General features: G+C 47.9%; 1 protein-coding gene across 3 annotated transcripts in view; it reads right to left on the bottom strand.

The window, feature by feature from the left end:
* XIRP1 (xin actin binding repeat containing 1) overlaps positions 1-12,139 on the bottom strand; it is a 34,779-nt gene extending 22,640 nt beyond the window's left edge. For 2 of the 3 annotated variants that reach the window (XM_038127472.1, XM_038127470.1), the window contains exon 1: positions 1-6,508. Coding sequence is in view for 1 of the 3 variants with exons in the window: in XM_038127469.1 (XP_037983397.1) it covers positions 6,544-6,625; positions 7,381-7,794; positions 9,103-9,157; positions 10,405-10,532 (679 nt within the window). In the remaining 2 variants the exon portion in view is untranslated. Of the gene's footprint in view, positions 6,509-6,543; positions 6,626-7,380; positions 7,795-9,102; positions 9,158-10,404; positions 10,545-12,001 lie in introns of those variants that run through there. The other variant, XM_038127469.1, reaches the window with a different exon arrangement.
* Positions 12,140-18,211: the final 6,072 nt, after the last annotated feature.

Consider the following 18,211-nt stretch of genomic DNA (forward strand, 5'->3'; position numbering starts at 1 on the left):
AGGGAGGTCTCTGTAGTCCCAACAGCTGAGTCGAGTCTCAGACAGCCCCAGTGGAAAATCTGTGTGAAACCCAGGGCCAGGCAGCCCTCTGTGTATCCCAAAAGGAGTCCTGCTCCACACCCTCAGTCCTGTTCACTGCCTCCCAGTGGTCTCTGGCAGCTGGTTTTATCTCAGGGTGCTGGGCTATGTTGAGAGGATGAACTACTTGGTCTATTTTTAGGGAACAGTGAAATTGCTCTTCCACCAGGCTGAGTCAATCATGAGTCCCAGCAATTCTGAGCAGGGGTTGGGAAAGGCTGGGGCCCTGGCTTATTTTCAGAATTTATTCATTCAAAATACCCCTGGTGTAACCTGGTACAGGATGGGGATGCAGCCAGGCAGTGGTGCAATGGGGAAGAGGCATTTCCCTGACTCACTGTCATGTCCTCAGGCTGTGATCCTCACAGCCAGGCCCCCCTGTCACCTCTGGCCACGGCCAAAAATTTAAGAGAAATGCTGGGAAGGTGAGAGGTATTACCTACATTTTCTGGTTCCCTATTTCCTCATCAGTTCCAGTATTTTAGAGGCAAGAATGAAGAAAATTTCTTTGGGAAAGTGACTGAAGAAGGACAGCCCCTCTACCTGCTTTATGGTAAGCTGGGAATTGCTCCTATCATTGCAGCAATGTGGGGTCACAGGTGGCTGCTCTGGGAAGTGTTTGGAGAGGGATAATAATAAAGCACTCAGACCTGGAGGACTCTTGATGCCCTCAAAGTTCATCTGGGCAAAGGGTACTATTCTGGCATGCTAATGGTGAGTAAAACTGTGTGCCAGGGCTGGTGATCCTGCCTGGCCAAGCTGATTCACAAATACAAACATAACCAAAGGCTCTGGGGGTGGTTTTCAGAGTCCAGCTTCAGCAGGCTGGGATACAATTTGACTGATGTACCCAGTAATATTGAACCAGGCCCAGCTGTTGTCTCTTTGGTTTGCTTTTCTGACACCTTTAGAGAGTGTATGTTTGAGAACACCACCCCGTGCCAATGGAAGATACGGGTTGGCTGTGCCAGTACCACAAGTCCCCATCACCTGAGATAAAACACTCCATGCTCTTTGTGGCAAAGGGCCAAGCAACTGATGCTGGTTTTGCAGTTTCACAGAATCCCAGAGTGGTTTGGGTTGGAAGGGACATTAAAAAATCATCCAGTTCCCAACCCCCTGCCATGGACAGAGACACCTTCCACTAGACCACGTTGCTCAAGGCCCCATCCAATGTGGCCATGAGTATTTTCAGGGATGGGGCATCTACAACTTCTCTGGTCCACCTATTTCAATGCCTCACTGCCCTCTGAGTAAAGGCTTTTTTCACTAACATCTAATCTAAACCTCTTCTCTTTTAGTTTTAAATAATTCCCCCTTGTCCTCTCACTATGTCCCTCTGTAAAAGGTTCCTTTCCCTCATTTTATCAGCCTACTTTAAGCACTGAGAGGTTTAAGTTTTTTCATGCACTTCTCCTGTGTAGTTCTGGTGGACTTTTCCAGGGGAGTTTGGAGGGGCTGCTGCCCCTCTCTTTTCTCTGTGGGTCTGCAGGTATCAGGAGAGGACACCACACAGCCCCCAGGCTGCAGCTCAACATGAGGTGTGGTTTCCTTGCCAACATCACGTGGCATCACCTCCCGTCACAACTTGTCCAGCTGCAGATGAACATCTGTTTTCACTGGAAAGGGCCCAGCTCCTCTCTACCATGGCCCAGTTTCTTTAACCATCCTGCAGGGCCATGAGCTGCTATTGCCCTGCTGTCTGTGCTCAGCCCAGTGCCTCTGGAGAGCATCACCCCTCCTTCTGATGTGGCTTCTGGGTTCTTTGTTGCTTCCTTCCATGAATGAGGGTCAGAAAAAGAGCTGCCAGGAGGGTGATAGCAGGTCCTTGATGGGCAGCCAGGTGCTGGGGCAGAGGGCTGGGGGTGGCAGGAGCTGTCAGGAAGCACACACCTGCTCAGGTAGCACCAAGTGGGTGGCAGTGGTGTCTGCAAACACAGCAGCACACTGGGAGCTGGGATATCTTATTTATTCCATGTGCATGGAGGGACATAAATGCAGGAGGCAAAGGGCAGAGCAAATCAGCTCAGTCAGCAGCTGGCAGCGGGTGTTTGTGTGCCATGGCCTGCCTGTGCCTGGCAGGAGCACACAGGGTGTGTGTGTGTATTTGTGTGCAGTTCTGTTCTCATCTGCAGCATCTGTGTGCTCTGCCTGCACACATGGCTGGCGGCACATGTTCACACTCCTGCTGTCCCTCTCCATCCCTGGGTGAAGGACCTGCTCTGCTCGGGCTGTGACTTCCATGTGTGTCCCCATGAGTGCCCCTGCACTGCTCCTGCAGCCCTGAGAGATCCAAACTACCTGGCAGCTCTGCACAGCTCCTGGGGAAAGGGTTCTGTCCTCCTGTCTGAAAGACAGCAGCTAATTAGAAGGCAGGAAATGAGAAAAAACAAATCACAGAGGCACTGGGCTGTCCTGAGAGGCACTGAGTGTGTGAGGGGAGAGATCAGCAGCCCCAGGGTCTGGAGCAGAGGTCAGCCCTGAGCCCTTGGCTGAGATGGGGTGGCTCTTGCTGGAAGCCCAGTGAAGAAGGCAGGAGGGTCTCAGCAAGGGAAAGGCTCTTCAGGTTAGATTGAGTGAGAGCAGAGACTGGGGCTTGCAGGAAAAGCCAATTAGGAGGCACAAGCCTGTCTGCTTTGATTGCTGGCAGATCTCAGCCGGGCTGATCAGCAGAGGCTGATCCCTCCCCTGCCCTCCAAGAATCCCTGGGAACCACTGTGTGCTCCCATGGCAGCCTCCCCAAAAAATGCCTGTGACCCCAGCTCCCCGAATCGGTCACAGGGGCTGGGAGAGGTGACAGGGGATGGGTGGTATGGAGGGGCTTGACAGCTGGCCTGCAAGCAAGGCTGAGTTAATAGAAGAAATAACAATTGATGATTTTCAAGGGTATCCATAGCAAGGAAGAAGACAATGCTGTTAGCATAGAAACAGATTAGAAAAGATACATGAAAATGTTTGTAAGCTAGACTACATGCATAAGTAGATGTGTATATGTGCCTTATTAAATTTCTGTAAAACTTTTGCCAATTATATTGATGCTAATTTCTTTGCATCAATGAGTATAATAAGTTATTGTGATGTAGTTAATAACTTAAGATCATGCTTTGTGAAGAGTATATAAGCTGGAGAACATGCAGAATAAAAAACTTTTTCTTCTTAGACCCTGGTCATGTGTGTGTATCAACGGTGACAGGGTGGCACGTCCTGCTGCCCCTTCCTTCTGTGATGTGAGGTGTTTGAGTCGGGGCACAAGATGGATCTCGTGCTTAAACACCCCAAGTTTCCATCCTGCCTGAGCTGCAGAGGCACAAAGCAGTGAGGGCTGGACAGATTGGCCACTTACAGGAGTCCTGACAACCAGCTCCTGCTTCTCATGCCCATGAAAAGCGACTGCTGGAAGGGAAATGAGCTTTTAAGGATTATTTTGATTGTACGAGCCTCTATCGAGGCAAGTGCCGCGGCTTCCTTGAACTCGGAGCCGTCTCTGGCATGAGCACAGCCTTTTATCTTAAATCAGCATTTTCCCCCTTGCCTTTCAGACCTTTCCAGTTCACTGGCGGTGTTCTCCGGAGCCCATCTGCTGAGCAGCATGGTGCAGAGGGCGGAATGATGGCTGCAAAGCCCCGGGTCACGGCGGTGGCACTCCCCCACCGCTGGGGCTGGGGCGCGGTGTCCGGAGCATCCTTGCGGAGCCCGGGATTGGGATGGAAGTGAGGAGGTCCCGCTGTCGCTAGATGGCACCGCACCCCCTCGCAGCAGAACGTGCGGTGCCGCAGCCAGCAGGGGATGGAGCCTCCCCTGGCAAGAAAACCCTTGAACCCAACCCGAGTCTCCCTGCGTGCAGGATGGAGGATCCCACTGTTTCCTGCCCTTTCCTTCACCTCCTCTCCTTGCTTTGAAAATTCCCCTCGTGTAGAGGTCGAAATAACCATGAATAGAATAGATTATAATAGAATAAAATAGGCTAGAATAAAATAGGCTAGAATAAAATAGGATAGGATAGGATAGGATAGAATAGAATAGAATAGAATAGAATAGAATAGAATAGAATAGAATAGAATAGGGGAGGAGGGGTTTGCAGGTGGGTTTGAGGCTGCCTGGCTGCTCTGTAATTTGCAGTCACCTCAGGCTCCTGTTTCATCTTTGCTCTGCACTGAGGTAACACCCCCATGTGCCCTTCAGCTGGAAGCCCTGGATAATGGAACAGTGTTAATACACACACACACACACACACAAAAACCTGTGTGCATGTCCCTCTCCTCTCTTTCTTGGCCACAATTCCCTCTTTCTGATTGCCAAAATCCATCTAGAAGTTGTTGATTTTTAAATCCAGAGTACTCAGAAGACTCCACCTGCAATAAATTAGCTGGTGCCTTCTCGTTTTGAATATTAAAGGAGACGAGCTTTCAACTATTTCCCTTTGGGAAAAATGATTCCTTGATTTGTCTTCCTTCCTAGGAAGAATTTTGTTCTGCTGTGTAAGTCTGCCCGCGCTCGGTTTAATCTCATTACTGCAGACAACAGCCACTTGGACCTCTTTAATCAGTGACTTGGTGACGTCCTTGGTGGCAGCTTCCTTCAGATCAACTGATATTGCCAGCGTGACCAGGGGCACACAGCCCAGCTGGTTTGGCTGCCTGGGAATGTGGTTTTCTAAGGGGTGTAAAAGCCATCCCCTAGAGCACTGCTCAGCCCTGTAGCAGTGTCTTAGGTGTGACTGTGCTGTGCCTGGAAAGAGATGCAGCCACTGGTGCTTTGACTTTTTGGGCAGTTATCCAGCTCCAGACTGACATGTGTTTGCGGATAAACCCAACTCCAGTCAGCAGAGCTCTCTGGACACTGCCAAGCTCTTGCCCTCCACATCAGACATCCCAGCCCCTGAGAAGTGTGGTCTGTGCTTAGCTTGTGTTGTTGTGTGGCTTCAAACCCCTTGACACAGCTTTCCCCATCCCAAGTCGGGGGTGTCCCCTGTGGGATGGTGAGGAGGCTCCCATGGAAGATCTGCCCTGCTCACTGCTGGGGCTCGTGGGGCACCAACACCTCTCTAGCTCCGAGGGAATGACAGAAGACAGCGCAGGTACAGCCTTGGATGTGTCTGGTCCCTGAGAGATCTGGGACAGCTGGCTCCTGGACTTATTTAGGAAGCATTACAGCTCCTGTCTCTGAGCAAATCCAGCACCCACCTCAGTGGTAGCTGTGGTATTCCCAGCTCCCTGGATGGAATTGGCTCCCCAGAAGGACCTCACGCAAAGCCCTTCCAGTGAAGCCATGGCTATTACAAGGCCTTTGAGTCAGGGGCTGGGGAGTGGTGTGAGGCTCTAAGATAGGCCATGATTCACCCCTGGCCAGCCAGGGGAAAAGACATTCCTAGTGCTGGAAAAGGCACACAAAACTGTGACAGCGTTGAGCTAGATAGTCTGGTGACATCATGTGCTCTGATTAAAAAAAAAAAATAAAATCCCAGCAATGCTGTGGAAACCCAGCAATGCTGTGGAAAACTCCATCATTTGTGTGCTCCTGTAAGAGACTTCTTTTCCCATGCAGTTGGGAAATTAAATACAGGGTCTCAAATCCAGGCAGTGTGTGATCCTTTTCCCCCATCTTGTGTGAAAGACAAGAAAGAAATGGAAAGAAAAAAAGAACAAATCCTAAATACTTGGTTTAAGGGGACCCCAGATTCCTGATCCAGGGCCAAAAATCCTGGGATGGTCCAGTGGTCTCTAGTCCCATCATTATGGAATTTTTTAGAGACCTGTTTTTTTCAGCACCAAGTCAAACAGCAAAGTCTGGTAAAATTCTACTCTTTCCCATGCAAAGCTTGGATTTTTCATTCTTGACAAATGTCTCTTGCCTTGAAATATCCCTGACCTGCTTTAGTCCCGATGATATCATAACATGAGGGATCACTTACATGCCCTATCTTAAGCCAAGGATGACTCTCTCTGATGCACCACTGCTGCCAAATTCAAAAAGGAGCCCAGCCAAGGCTCCTTAGTTAGGTACAAAGGAACCTCTCCCTCTTCCTCTCCTCAAGGCTGAGGTGCAGGGAGATATTACTCATCCCAAACTAAACATGGATGTATTTCTTCCTTGGTATTTAATAGCAGCTATTTTTAAACTGCTGGGAGAACAGCACAGGCAGAGCCAGCATGGCTCTGTGGACTCATCACTGGCCCAGATCCCGGCTGTGCTGAGATTTGCCAGCTCTGTGTGGTGGGACTGATCAGGGCTGCAGTCAAGGGCTTGTCTGCTCCCTGTGTTCCCTACCCTTGGCCACATTCCTGAGTGTCCAGTCCTGGCAGGACCCCCATGTCCCCAGGCAGCATCGCCTGGTCAGCGTCTGCTGTGGGGTTCTGTGGGAAGCACAGCTCCGTGTAAGGACCCAGCAGAGCCTTCTCAGCTGCATCTATAGAGGTGGAAACAGGGTAGCAATGATGCCTGGAAACCAAAATAAATCCAACTCACAGCTTCTGCCCGCGGCTGAGTCATCAGCTGTATCCGGCACCGAGGAGATGATCCCCTGCCTGTCCCGGGACTGCTTCCCTTCCTGTGTGGGAACAACAGCAGGGAAACAGGTAAATTCCCATAAATAGAGGAGAAGAACTGCACAAAGACCCAGTGAGGGGAAAGTCACAGCACCAGAGACTTTCCAGAGCCAAGGTGGCTTTTTTTCCCTGCAGGACCCAGCCTTGGCTTTGCTCTGTTCTCTCCAAGGGCTGTGCTTCACAGGTTTTTGATGCTCCCCCTCATTTCCAGAGCTAAACGGTATTTTCCCTACCCATCTTTGATTCCAGAGACAGGATTATCCATCCATGTCCTTTACCAACTCCCATAATGATTTTTGCATCTCAAACCCAGTAGTGATGGGTGTTGCCCTTTGCTGCTCTCCCAGTGAAGGACCAGTCCCTCGTGTGGGCTGATATCGTACAGCAAAGAGATGAAGAAGATAAATTCTGATAGGATCTCATCCATAATTAATAGTCCAGATGATTTCAACATAGTTGATAGACTTTCCCATGTTTTCTGGATGTAGGTCTCTCTCCAGGCTGCCCATTCCTACCAACTCCTTCCCTCCAGGAAGAGGATCATCACAAGGAACAGTTTGTTGAACATTTGACCCCTGCCCCTGGTGGCATTAAATCACCCAGGGCTGGATGGCACTAGATGTGAACATCCAGAGGGAAACCTGTCCACTGTGCCTAGGGATTCACATCAGGGGGTGATGAAACACCACCAGGAAGTCCAGGAATTATAAGGATAAAATGTATTTCCAGGGCCTTTTGAAGAAGAGCACCTACTGACCTTTCCAGCAGAATCCTTCCCTGTGGTGGTGGCAGGACTCCAGCGTGCCTTCCTCTGGGTGCTCTGGAGAGGGGAAAGGAAGGCTGGGTCTCTGTGGGCTTTGCTCTCCAGGCTCAGGGGCTGGATTGTGGTCAGGATGCTGGTGTGATCAGCCTCCCTCTTCCTCCAAGGGCCTTTGGGAGATGGTGCCTCCAGTGGAGCACAGGGTGAGCTCTTAGAGTGTGGGGTGGTTTTAGGGGTGTCACAGCTGGTCAGGAGCCCTCTGAAATTCCTTGCTGGAGCACCAATCTTAGGGATGGGAACACCCTCCATGGGCTTGCTTGGGCACTTATCACAGGGATGATTTCGAGGTAAAGCACAGTTTTTCCCCACTGGAATGACATTGTTCTGTGATGGATATCTTGCTTCCATGAGCTAAAAACCAAAAACAACAAGCCCAAAACATTACAATAGCTTATGATATAATTTCAATAATAAACCTTGTGAAATTTTTCCTTCCTGCTCTTCTACTTCAAGCATCACATCTGTTGATTTTCTAACTTTGTGGAATGAAAGAGCATCTCACCACTTTCTATGGTTTCTGAAATAAATGTTAAGGACACAATAGCTTGTTTTTTCACTTTTTTTTCAGGTCAGCCCTCCTGACTTGTCTGTGAACATGCGAGAAAGCCTTGGTGTAAAAAATATATGGTTGTCTCCTCTCTTGGATCATTGCTTTATTCCCATCTCTATCCTCCTACTCTATGAAAATGTGTTTCCAAACAGGAGAAAATCCCCCTCTCTATCACTTAATAAGAGTCCTCCAGTTTCTTCTTAGAAACATGGACTGAAAATAAAAATTTTCAGACTCTTCCTTTTGTTTAATTAGGTGGCATTCATCTTTCTGTGGCTAGTGGGAATCAACCCCATTTTTAGCAGAAAAGCTGGATAAAGTCCAGAATATCTGCCTTCTGGTGTGTTATCTTTTTATTTATTCCAGATTGTAAGGGGCCCCTTATCACAAAGCAGGGTCAAATGAGCAAACACAGAGCTGAGAACTGCACATTGTGCCACTGAGTTTGCAATGAGGAACACTGGCAAGTGGGAGATGTCCCTTTGCCATGATGTGAGAACAGTAGTCACAGCTTCTGGCTGCGAGAAATTCCATGTAAAATCCTGAATTGCAGACCCCTAAATGCAAAATCTACCCACAAACTTGATGTCAAAGTCCCATTACAGTAAAAACCACAAAGAAAGTGCTAGAATGGTGAAGTAGAATGGCAGAAGTGACACAAGCACCTAATTTGAGATGCAGAGGGCAACATCAAAAAACCTCCAGCTGGTGGTGGAGGAGGGCAGAGGCGCCCCAGAGTCATCCCTGCCAGCCCAGTGTGGCTCTCTGGGTGCCTTCATGACTTTCAAGCCAGCACTAAATCCTCTGCCAGCTCCTTCACTTCTTGATTGTCTTCTCTACCTCCACAATTTTTTTCACTCCACCCCAACCTGAATATTACACATAAAATGTACACATACACATGAAATTTCCATCCTGGAGCATCTTATGTATGCCAGTCCCTCTGTAAATACTGAGAGGCAACTGGGTCTGACCTGTCCTGGGCTTTTTCAGATCAGCACTGGTTATTACAGAAAATGTTGGGGTTTTTTGGTCTCTCATTGCCAAGAACTGCAGTTTTATGTTGTGAGAACAACCCACACCAACATACCTGAGCCTTTTGCTCTCACCTTGGGATGTTCCTGCTTGGTCCTGTTTTTTTCACCATTCAGGATGCGCTGGTACCTGCAGGGAAGACAGGAGATGGGACTTGAGTCTCCTTTGAGCCTGAACATATTTTTGCATATTGTGGACAGGCTTGTTCTGCCTTCCCCTACCCTCTGGAAAATATCAAAGCCAACAGACTCCAAAGGGAAGCTTGAAGAGTGACAGAGAGGTGAGAAATCTCCCAAAGAGGACTGGTTTTAGCTCAGGGCTGTGCTGCCAGAGCCATTGTGAGCCCTCTCCTCCCAAGCTCCATGCAGAAGGGTCCCTGGAGCGTCCATGTCCCCACTGGTGGGGGATGTGTTGGGGGTTTACATTGCCTGAACAAGGTGTATTATTGCACTTTGCTGATTTGTTGCTTGGAGCTGAAGTCAGGCTTTCCAGAAGGTTGATTTATTCAGCTTTAACCTCATGTAAAGGGATTTATCAAGTCAGTACCTGACCTAATATAACACTAGTGGTGAGTGAGACCTTTGCAGAATAAACCACCTTCCTTCTCTTCCGTGCTCTGGGGAGTGCACTCTCAGCTTTCTCCAAAGACCCTGTCAGAGAGATGGCTATTTGCAGTGGAAATGAACCAGTTCTGGGATATTTGGAACCAAACTGTCCCATGGGGAAGTTCAAGAGACAGACTTGACAGCTGCTCTGTCACTCTTACATGGAGGGAGATGTACTTCGGGTCTGTTCCTAATCTTGCCTCACGCTTGGCAGAGTTTTGGTCTGATCTCAGTTATGGGTTGTAACAAGAACAGAAATCAGCCCTTAAGAGGCTTGGGCTGAAATGTGATTCTCCCTGGAGCCTTTTGGTAAGAGACAGTTGAGGGAAACCAGGAGGGGATGCAGTGCCCACATCCCTCTTTCCTCCCCATCAGCTCATCTCTCCAGCATTTGCTCCTCTCCCTTGTGGCACCTTACAAACTACCAAGATTAAAAACTTTCATTGTCCACCTGGGAATGCTCCAGTCCTCGGGGTCAAGGGCAAATTCCTCTGTGTCATTTTATTTAGAGAGGACTGTTGAGTGTGTCTGGATTTTAAATCAGGATTTGTCTTCTAAGACACAATAATGCACTGGAAATACAGAACAGAGAGGAGCACTCAGGACACAAAACACTCACCTCTCACTTGAGACCTGACAATTTGGGAGGCTGTGCTTGGGAAAGATCTTCTCTGAGCGAGGTTTGTTTGTTACAGAGGTGGAGAGGGAGAGTCCTCCCTGGAACCCCTCAGATCTGAGGTCAAATTCAACCACAGATTAAACACCACCCACCTGGCAACCAGTTCTGAGACAGACACAGCTTTCCTCAGGAGAACTGCCCTGAGCTCTGGATTGCTCCTTGGAGAACGGCACAGGGAAGGGAAGGACTGAGCTGGCCTCAGCCTCTCAGCTTTTTCCATGTTTTCTGTCTGCTGGCATTGAAGCAAGAGAGCAAAGGTTATGGTGCTGCATGTGAAGACTCAGGGAAAAGAGGCCAAAAATCGGTGTGTCCATCTCCACTCAGGGCATCAGCAAAGGGCAGTGGAACAAATGATGTATTCATGGATACATCTGCAAACCTCGTCACTGAAATGCACTTTTGAAAAACAAAATGGTGTTAAAGCAGACACAAGTTAAATTAAATCACACTTAATGCAGGGAATTGGTCTTTTCTACTCTGTCTACCCCTTGTCTCATTCTCTTAGATCCCCGAGTTCACCTCTATGACAGTGAGAGGTGTGAAGGAAGAAAAGACGTGAAGAAAATTAGCTCTCAATAATTTAAAAGCTATTTAATGTAATTCACATATGCATCTTCAGTTAAAATTTCCTGATGTTTCCAGTGTCACATAGACCTGAACCAGCTCTGGATTCAGACAGTTACTGGAGATTTAAGTACCCCTTGGCCTCTTGTGCCAAGAATGTTCTTGTTTTCCAGACTTCAAAAATGTGCAGCAGAAGTCTCAGGCATTGTATTTGCAGTGACTGATCTGACACTTGGAAGTACATTAGGTCATCTGGGGTTCATTTTCTGAATGTAGACAGAGCTCTGGGGACCTACAAGTTATATGTAATTGCTTTTTAATTACTGACACAGACATTTGAACTACAGGATTATTAAGTACTTGTATTTACATTTTGAAAGTATTTGTTCTAAAAGCCACGTTGCTTGTAAAAAAAAAAGTTTCATCAGCAATTTCCATGGCTCTGGCCTGAATATTATTTATTCAGTGTCCAGTCATTGTCCAGCCATGTTTCAGTGTTCACTTCCAGATGCACTCAAAAAGGACAGATTTTCAGGGGGATAAGAATATCATTCAGCAACTTGTGAATATCTGCTTCCCTTCGCATGCCTGTTAAGACATCTGAAATAAAGACCAGAGGGAGGGAAATACTTCTCTCACCAGTTGCTTTAATTCTTTAATTTTTGTTTGTTTGTTTTTTTGGTTTTTTTTTTTTTTTTTGGGGGGGGGGTGTTTTGTGGTGGGTTTTTTTTCTGTTTTTTTTTTTTTTTTTTTTTTCTTTTTCCAGGTAATTTCCCATGGTGTTAGAGAAGAGCCAGACCTGTCAGATCACAGGCTCCCACCTCCCACAGTTAAGGGGTTGTTTCCCATTTTTGTGGTGGTGTCTAACATTAAACAATTCCAGGTTAAGGGCCCGCCAGGGATTTACTTTGTGGCAAAATGAGCCTGTTAGGAGAGCAGTATTCCCTATCCCTCCTTTCCCTTAAATACAGGCAGCAGATGAAAATACCCTTCTCAGCCCACCCTGAACAGTTCCCACAGCCAGCACTGCATCCCCCCAGTTGCTAAGGGTTTACAGGATTTTTCTGATATTAATTCATTCCATCTCCTGTGATCTGGGAGGGGCTTTTGTGTAAAATCACTTACATGCTAGAGCTCTTCCCTCTGCCTGAGATCTGCCATTTGATATTCTCCTTGGGGCTCTCCAGCACCACGCTGCTGCCTCCTTCCTCTCCCCCTCCTGTGCACGAGAGGAGGCAAAGTCCCTTGGCAGAGCTGCAATTAAATATTAAAAGCTGATGTGCAAATGGGGATGGTGTTGAATTGGAGAGCTGACACTGAAGAGCGGAGGAGATGAAGCCTCCTCCCTCCTCCTGTCAGCTTTTTGCCAATTATTGAGATCTCATTCCTCCCCATAAAATCACCAGGTAAGTTCAGACCCTGGATGGACACCCACAGCCCAAAGCTGGAGTCTGATTTAGGTGGGAGGCTGCTGGAATCTGTGTCCCCACCTTGTCTCAGAACGAGCTCCACTGTAATAAGGGGATTTTTTAAATGGATGCTTCTGGCACAGGTCACACACCCATGCTCCAAACCAGAGAATGTTTTCAGTTCAATTTGCGGTCCCCTGGGCTTGTGGCTTTGCTGGGGAGGTTCTGCAGGAGCTGCGGGAGAGGGCTTCTCTCTGGGGTGTTAACAGCTCCAGGGAACACACCGCTCCTCCTGGCAAAAAGGAAAGGCAGGCCAGGGTCCAGATGAAATGAATTGAAATAATTCACCATTAGGGGAAACAGAGGGCAGGACTGTCTGAGGAGATTTGATTTAGCCAAAATCAGAGTTTGATTAAAGTCAGAGTCTGGCAAAAGTAGACTTCTCAAACTCTCGAGAAGCACTGTGGCCCAAAAAGAGCTGCCTTTCACCTAACAATAACTGGGTTATTGCAAAGTTCTCCCTGGGATTTATTCTGCTCACGCTGGAAAGTTGACCAAGCAGCAAAGCCAGTGCACAAACAAGAGCAGATCACTGTGGTGGTTGATAATGAACAAGAAAAGCTACATTTGACATCAAAAGTGGGAAAATAATTTACCCAGAAATGACTAAGCTAAGCGAGAAACCTTTGAGATGGGAAGCCAGTGAGTCAGGACAAGGCAGAGATCTGGATAAACAAATGGAGTGTCCGTGTCACTGCTGTAGGAAATAATAGCTTGCACTTCTCCATCTGTTCTGAGTCAGCTCTTACTGGAACAAACTTCCTTACTGAGCTTTTATTTCAGCATCTAAAATGACTGAGAAGCACTAATGGTTTTAATTCTCTGTCCTGCGGACAGATACAAGTTTGGTTCCACATGGTGGACTCTGGTCATGGTGTCAGTTGTGTTCCTTTCAGTAGTGCCTGAAACCAGCCTGGAGCTGAGCCCTGGCCTTGTACAAGCTCAGGTTTGTGCCAGGCATTCTCCCAGGATTTCCCTGAACTGATGGACAATTTTTCTTGGAGGATTGTGCAGGACGCCCTGCATGGTAATGGGAAAATTCCAGTGACTGTAGCAGCTGCTGGATTATCAAGACACAAACATGATGGAGGAGGGAAGGATTTTAATTTTGTGGGCAACCCAAAGCTCTGAAGCTGGGATGCATCCTTGATAGTTATTTATTTTAGTGGAGGAGGATTTGGCTGCCAGAATGAAACAATGAGCACTTCAGCCCTTCCAATAGTGAGTAATAGAGGCTGCTAAAAGCCTCATGAATTATTTTGGGGACTACTGCTCTCCAGCTCCTCTCTCCATAAAAGGGCTGCATGAAACAATTCCCTGCACAGCTCTGAGGTACCCTCACTAGATAAAGTGTGTTTTGAAACTGTTTTTGCCAGGATTACAGAGCCTCAGGCCGATTCCTCAGCTACTGTCTCTGCTGGGGGCCCTGCTCATCCCACAGAGATTTCAGCCTTCGCCATCAGCCGTGCTCTGGGCTTGTTCTGCTGGCAAGGATCTGTGGGAAGATGGGAAGGAATTCTTGACACTGACATGTTGCTAGGAAGAGGGGCCTGAATCACATTGCTTTGCCTCCAGGTAGCAAATCAAGGCAGTGAGGGACTAGTTAGAGGATGGAGGGACTGGATGTCCCAGTCCCCAAAATAACTTTTCTTCCAACAACCAAGGAAGGGAAAGAATCACTCTTGAAGACTTCTGGGGTTTGTGTCTTGCTTTGTGAGAAGTTGAAGAGATGCATTGAAGAAACTGGAAGCTTTGCTGGGCTGTGATTTTTGAGCTTCAGCAGTTCCCCCAGGTGGAGGACAAGGGGTAAGGAGGTGCTGTGAGGATCATTCAGCACCTCTGTGGTCCCCAAATTCTCTTTCCAGCAACCCTTGACATATTTGGGACACAGATTGTGTTCTGGCTGCTCTGCTCCTGTTCTCCAAGGGAAGCAAACAGTTCAGCACTGACTGTACCTCTGGAAGGGCCTTTCCAGATGTCCTTAACTCTAGTTAAAAATGGGTGGCTGTGATAGAAACAGCAGCCAACCTCAAATACCTCCTCTGTTTCCTGTAGAAAGGTGGGAACAACCATGTTACCTCTGTGTGTCTCTGTCCTGATGACACCTGGACAGAAAAGGCAGCTGAGAGGTTTTAAGGATCCAAGCTTCCTTTTCTCTCCTCTAGTGACAAACAGCCAAATCCCACCCTTTTCCCTCAAACATTGGGGCTTTCCCTGCAGAACAGAAGGATGGTAGAAAGTCCTCCAGATGCTTCCACAGGCGGCAGATGAGGCCACTTCCATGCTCCTCCTTTGGATCCCACATTTACCTGTTAGAACCACCCACCCTTTCCTGTCCTGTCATTGCATCCCAGGACTTTTCCAGGGTAGGGGCTGGAGTTTTATTCCAGGCACTCTGAGGCCTCACTGCCTGCCCAGGACATCTCCTGACCACTACACTAAGAACAATCAACTCTGCTTTTTGGTTTTGTTCTAACAACAAACTCTGTTTTTTGGTTGTGTTTGCTGAAGTCAGATACTCTGTGGGGAGCATCCAGGCTGGAAGGGGAGGTTTGGTGCCTCATTCCTGCTGAAGGGCTGAACTCTCCAACACAGACATGGACAGGGCTGGGCAGTGCTGTCTGCATCTTACCTGAGGCAGACACAGGGAATGCTGGCAGGGAACAGAGGCAGCTCACAGGGAACTTTGAACTGGGAGCTGCTAATGGTTAACACAGGCAACTATTTCTAGCTGTGTCAAACAGACTGACCTAAGCCCACACGAGATTTGTGCTGACCAGACAGGGACAGCAGTTTACATAATCACCTCTACTTTTTCTTTTCTTTTTTTTTTTTTTTTTAATTTTTATTTTTTACTTTTTTCTCCCTTAATTGTATAATGTTGTTCTGATAGCTGTATTCCCACTAAAAACCTGTGTGCTCCTCTTTCTTTCCTCCCCGTGTGCCCAGCTTTGCTGCACACAGATTTGTACTCTGCTTGTCAGAGGAGTGTGAGTGGGGATGGTGGGGAGTGAGCAAGCATCAGAGAATAAATCAGTTTGGGTGTGAATAGAGATCTGCTATTTGTTATAAACAGATTGATGCATAAATGGCTTTCTGAAAAATACTGATTGTGATGTTTGTTTCTTCCAGACTTGATCCCTAACCAAGGAATTCACAGCGAACTAGTTACAAGCAGTTGAGAGAAGAACCAGATTTTGCACTCCTTCCAGCACATTCTCCACATTTTTTGGGGGTGAGGAGAGCCATTTGCCTGTGTGGCCTCAGGGCTGGGTATGTGACTGCACAGCCAGATTTTAATCCTGCAGCTGAAGGCCCCGTGCAGCTCCAGGGAGATGAAGCTCCCAGAGCCAATTCCTTTCCTCTGCTCTGCTGAGTGGGGCTCTGCACAAGCAGTTTGCTAAGGATGGGTGCATTAAGGGAGGAAAAATCCCCGCAAAGTCTCTGGTGTTGTTCACTCTCCCTGCCTCAGCCTTCTTCTTCTGGAGACTATCTGGATCCTCACACTCATTTCCATAATTATTGGTTTCACGTTACGTAACCCGAAAAAAAATTATCTATCAAATGCACATGTGGAACTAATGGGGCTTATTTGAACAGACATGCCTTTGCATTTGCAGCTGGCACATTTCTTGGGCCATTTGAATGAGCTTCCACCGCCCTGGCACGTGCTGGGGAGGGACCCCACGTGTGCTCACCCTGTGCCCCCTGGGACTGTGGGGCTCCAGTTTCACCCCAAAATGTAGGAACACAAATGCCCTGTCTGTAGGAAGCACAGGAAAACTGCTGCAAGAGCCTTCATGAATGCACATTCCCTTTGAATAATCCCTGATTGCCAGGTTTTTCTTCTGATTTTCTTTCATGCAGGGTGGAAAGCTTGGATTTTTTGGGGGGAACTTTGTAGCTGCTGGGTTTTGTGGTGGCAATTTCCATTTAAAGAGGCCCCTGGCTTGCCCAAGGAAATGAAAAGATACAAATTTTGAATTTTTTTGGACTCCATGCTCTCAAGCTCAGGTGGTGGTTGAGTTGCAGAGGTGGCCAAGGATGTAGGGGTGTGGGGTATGGGGACATCCCAGGCCAACTCCAGCTCCTGTTTTGCCTCAATAAGTGAAATGCAGCAAATCTTGGACCTCAGTGGAGCCAAGATGTGGCTTTCAGGACATCAGTGATAGATCCACTCACCCCCACAGGGTGTGTGAAATAAAGTTCATTCTGGACAATAAGAAATGAAACACTGATCCCAATACACTGAAAAGGAGAGAAGGCTTCTGGTGCCCTTAGTTTAGACTTTTAGGGTCTGGTTGTGAGAGGAGCACTGGCACAGCCTGTAGGACCTCACAGGGTTTGTGAGTAGATAACACCCTGAAATGCTGCCCAGATTTGGCTGTCTCAAGGTGCACAGGACCAAGCTGTGGGACAGCAGCAGGTCTGTTTGGTGTTTGATGGTTTTGGTGTTTGATGGTTTTGATGCTGTGGGTTTGCACTGACACAGCCTCCACCTGCCTGAGGAGCAGAGCTGGCCTCGAGCAATACCTGATGATGTCTCTCCTTGCCACAACAGAGCACCCCCCACGAATGAAAGAGAATTAGAGAATCATTTAGGTTGGAAAAGACCTCGAGAGCATCAAGTCCAGTCACCAACCCAGAACTGCCAAGTCCATCCCTAAAATGTGTCCCCAAGTGTCACAAGTACAGGCCTTTTAAATCCCTCCAAGGATGGTGACCCCACCACTTCCCAGGGCAGCCTGGGATAATCCTGATTATCCTTTTGGTGAAGAAATTGTTCCAACCACAACCTCCCCTAGTGCAACTTGAGGCCATTTCCTCTCATCCTACCCGTTACCTGACAGAAGAGACCAATCCCCACCTTTAGTGCTCCTTCCAGGCAGTTGCAGGTCAGTCATCTCCACCAAGGCCGGATGCTGCACCTTGATGGGCTCCTCTCAGTGCTCACCACCTCTTGTGGGGCAACTTAATCCCAGGGGTGTGAGCTCTCCTTCTTAGAACATGAACTTAGAACATGGCTCATCTCCCCAAAATGCTGCTGCCTAAACCCTGCTTTGCCCTGCTCCCGGGTGGATTCTGTGCCCACCCCCATGCCTGTCTCCATCTGGGGGTGTCCTGAGCTGAATCCACCCCTCCTGGACCTACTGATTGACCTTGGATCTCCCATGCTGATGTTGGAACATCAGCTTGCCCCCACACAGCAGGATACGCTGCTGCATCCATGTCTGTGGATCAACTCCCCACACTTTCCTGAGCAGCTCTCAAACTCAAATGGCTGTCCCCCAAATCGCCTCAATTTCTCCCATACCTTTCCATTGGTACAGGTCACATCCCCTAAGTCTACACTCACTTATCACAGCAGGGAAACTGCCTCTTTGTGTGGAAATAAGGAAGAAAAGAAGAAAAGAAAGGAAGAACTAGAGCTACCTTTAATTTTGAATACAATAAGCCCACACAGCTAAAAGCTGGGTGTCTCTCCTATGCTGAGTGCTCTGCTCATCCCAGGCACTGCTTTTTCTCAAGGGAAAACCTAATTTTTTCAATCTTTAGTGTATAAACCATTCTACTCTGACTGTATGCAGCTGCAGTGTCCCTTCAGGCTGATCATGTTTTTATTTCACAGGTTTTTCCCCATGAAAAGGGGGGATTGCTTATGATGGTTTTATGAAAGTGGTTGGAGGTGGATGTTCCTTCCACCCTCTTTCCACCCAGCAAAAATGCAAACTGCAGATTGTTCAGGCTTCAGCTTCTCATTGAAAAGTATCTTTTTTTATTTCCCCCCTGGGAAGCTCTGAAAATTAAAACCAGCAAAAATACATTTCTTGTGAGGAGGAAATATTTCCTGGCTGCCTCTGAGACA

This window comes from Motacilla alba, chromosome 2, assembly GCF_015832195.1.
Source record: "Motacilla alba alba isolate MOTALB_02 chromosome 2, Motacilla_alba_V1.0_pri, whole genome shotgun sequence".
NCBI lineage: Eukaryota > Metazoa > Chordata > Aves > Passeriformes > Motacillidae > Motacilla > Motacilla alba.